The sequence below is a fragment of the Gadus macrocephalus genome, chromosome 6, assembly GCF_031168955.1.
Source record: "Gadus macrocephalus chromosome 6, ASM3116895v1".
Lineage (NCBI taxonomy): Eukaryota > Metazoa > Chordata > Actinopteri > Gadiformes > Gadidae > Gadus > Gadus macrocephalus.
The window spans coordinates 9927815-9930314 of NC_082387.1; the positions used below are offsets into that span (position 1 = coordinate 9927815).

Below are 2500 nucleotides of genomic sequence, written 5' to 3' on the forward strand. Positions count from 1 at the left end.
TTGTAAGTAAGTTAGGTGAAGAATAACACAATGCTGCCCGAACTGTAAACCTTATGAAATCATTCCGGGAAACAAGTAAATTAAAGCCATTCTCCCAGTAGTGACTGTTGGCCCTACCTGTTCCCGTTGGTCTGGTCGTGCTCTGCCGCCTCCTCACCCTCTGAGGCGCCGGTGTGACCTTTGACCCCGTGCCCACGCCGTCTCCTCCTCTCCCCGTTGGTCCTGCACTCGCCCCGAGAAACCCTTTCCCCGTCCCGTTTGGAGTAACCTCGGCCCTCCTTGTGGTGCGACCGCCGTTCATCCCTTCCTCCTCCGCCCCCTCCCTCGCCAACACCGGTGCTGAGCAGCGTGCCGTTCACCTCCCGGGGCGTCCCGTGGGAGTGGTGGTGGTGGTGGTGGTGGCTGTTCTCCCTCTCGCCCTCCAGGACCCCCTCTCCTCCCCCTCCTCCTCCTCCTCCTGCTCCTCCTGCGTCTCCTCCACCCCCTCCTTCGTCCACTGAGCTCTGCTGCTGGGGGAGGTGGTGTCGCCGCCAGCCCCCCTCTCTGCTCCGGGACCTGCTGTCGCTCTTGCCCTCCTTCCCCCGGCACCCGTTGTGCTCTTTGGCGCGGCTGTGGTGCACGTGGTAGCCCCCCTCCCTGGACACATCCCCGTTCTCGTTGGGCTGCTCCCTGTCCCGCTCCCGGTGGCGGTGGTGGCGCCGGCCCGGCTGGCTCGCCGCCGCCGTCGTCCTCGGGGCGTCGGGGGCAGAGCCGTCGGTGGTCTGCTCCCCGTTGGTGTGGATGGGGGCTTCGCCGGGTTTGGGGTGGTGGTGGTGATGGTGGCGTTGGTGGTGCTGGTGCTGGGCGCCGTTGCCGCCGTTGCCGCCGTTGCCGCCGTTGCCGCCGTTGCCGTTACCGGAATGACCTGCGGCGGGCGTGGCGGCGTCGTCCCCGTCGCCGCCGGCCTCCACCACCAGGGGGCGGTCCAGGTGGGTCTTCGTGTTGGGCTGCAGGTTGAGCGCGGCGGAGATGCGCAGGCGGTCCTCCGGCTCCAGCTCGTTGTACAGCGCCTCGCAGCTGGCCCGGTTGTGTCGCCGGCAGCTCCTCCACCCGCTTGTCCCACACCGACTTCAGCCGCAGGGACTTCTGCTGCTCCTTACTGGGGGCGGTGGAGACGGGAGGGATGCCCATCAGAACAAACAAGACATTCAGACGGTGAAATGTATTGATGGGTCTGTTTCTACCCTCCTGAGTACGATGGCTTTACGCTTATTGTGATAGTGAACCGGAATTGTTTTTGAACGCAAATTGTGTTAAAGCGATGAAAATCATCATTCTTTCCCAAGATTTCAATGATGTCAATTTTGATTTACAATAAGGCATGAATCAACCAGGATATGTACTTAATGGCAGAAATCAATTTAAGTGGAGGAAAATCATCATTCTTTCCCAAGACTTCATGCTGTCAATTGTGATTTACAATGAGGCATGAATCAACCTTGATATGTCCTTAACGGCAGAAATCCGACGAAGAATTGACGCACAGTGATAGCCCAATGAAGAAAAGAAGAGAAGGAGTGGGCACGACAGACAGAACTGATCCTTGCATGCTGGAGTGATTTACAGAGTGACCAAGGGAGAGACTGGAGAGTGACCAAGGGAGTGAAAAAGTGAGTGACCAAGAAGCAAACAAGATTGATAAACATGAAATTACAGTATTAAAACTATAAAAACTGTCAAGGGTTTTAGCTCCAGGAGAGGGAGCTAGTTGATGGGATGTCTCCTCTCCTACCCCCACTAAGAACGACAGGGGGATGTCACAAAAAAGTATCCATGCATCTGTCTGATTCCATTAGCATTTTACTAAATCAACAGCTTTCTGACAAACAGATTATTTTAATGATTGCCAGCTCATAATAATCAGCACTTTGAAATGAAGAATATATTACACATTTATGATGTTGTGTCCATCTTAAAAATGTTAACGAACAGATTTATATCTCAAGTTCATAAAATTGTCATAAAATCGTCAACACCAACGACATCTGCTGCTCCTGTTACAGAACCACATATAAAGTTTGATAAAATCTGGCTACTCTAAACACCAAAAGCACCTCAATGCAACATGGGATGTTTAACAGGGTGATTGGATGATTATAACATTCTGAGGTTCAGTGTTCTCTGTCGACTTTGAACATCTCTCAGAATAGTGATGAAGGTGAACCATGTCCATGAAGTCATTTCCAATGGTTATACGGCGTTAGCATTAAAACATGTAGCAATCGTGAGTTTTCTAGCGCTCTGTTTACCTCAGGTAGTGATGGGCAGGGGTGCACACATAACTCCTAGCCACACATACAGGGAGCCACGAGGAGACACAGAGGGGGAGAGAGACTTAGCAGAGAAGCTTTTCAACGTGACAGAAACAGGTTAGGCAGACGATAAGACGGCACAGACTTGACAAGGTCAGGCACAGCACTCAAGACACGACACAAAACAGCACATCATAAACTAGGGAGAA

General features: G+C 53.0%; 1 protein-coding gene across 1 annotated transcript in view; it reads right to left on the reverse strand.

Annotated features, from left to right (window-relative positions):
* Positions 1-2500, reverse strand: part of cacna1ba (calcium channel, voltage-dependent, N type, alpha 1B subunit, a) — an 86612-nt gene that overhangs the window by 32024 nt on the left and 52088 nt on the right. The window contains 4 exon segments of the mRNA XM_060053463.1: positions 118-428; positions 471-1076; positions 1078-1138; positions 2289-2324. Coding sequence (XP_059909446.1) covers positions 118-428; positions 471-1076; positions 1078-1138; positions 2289-2324 — 1014 coding nt within the window.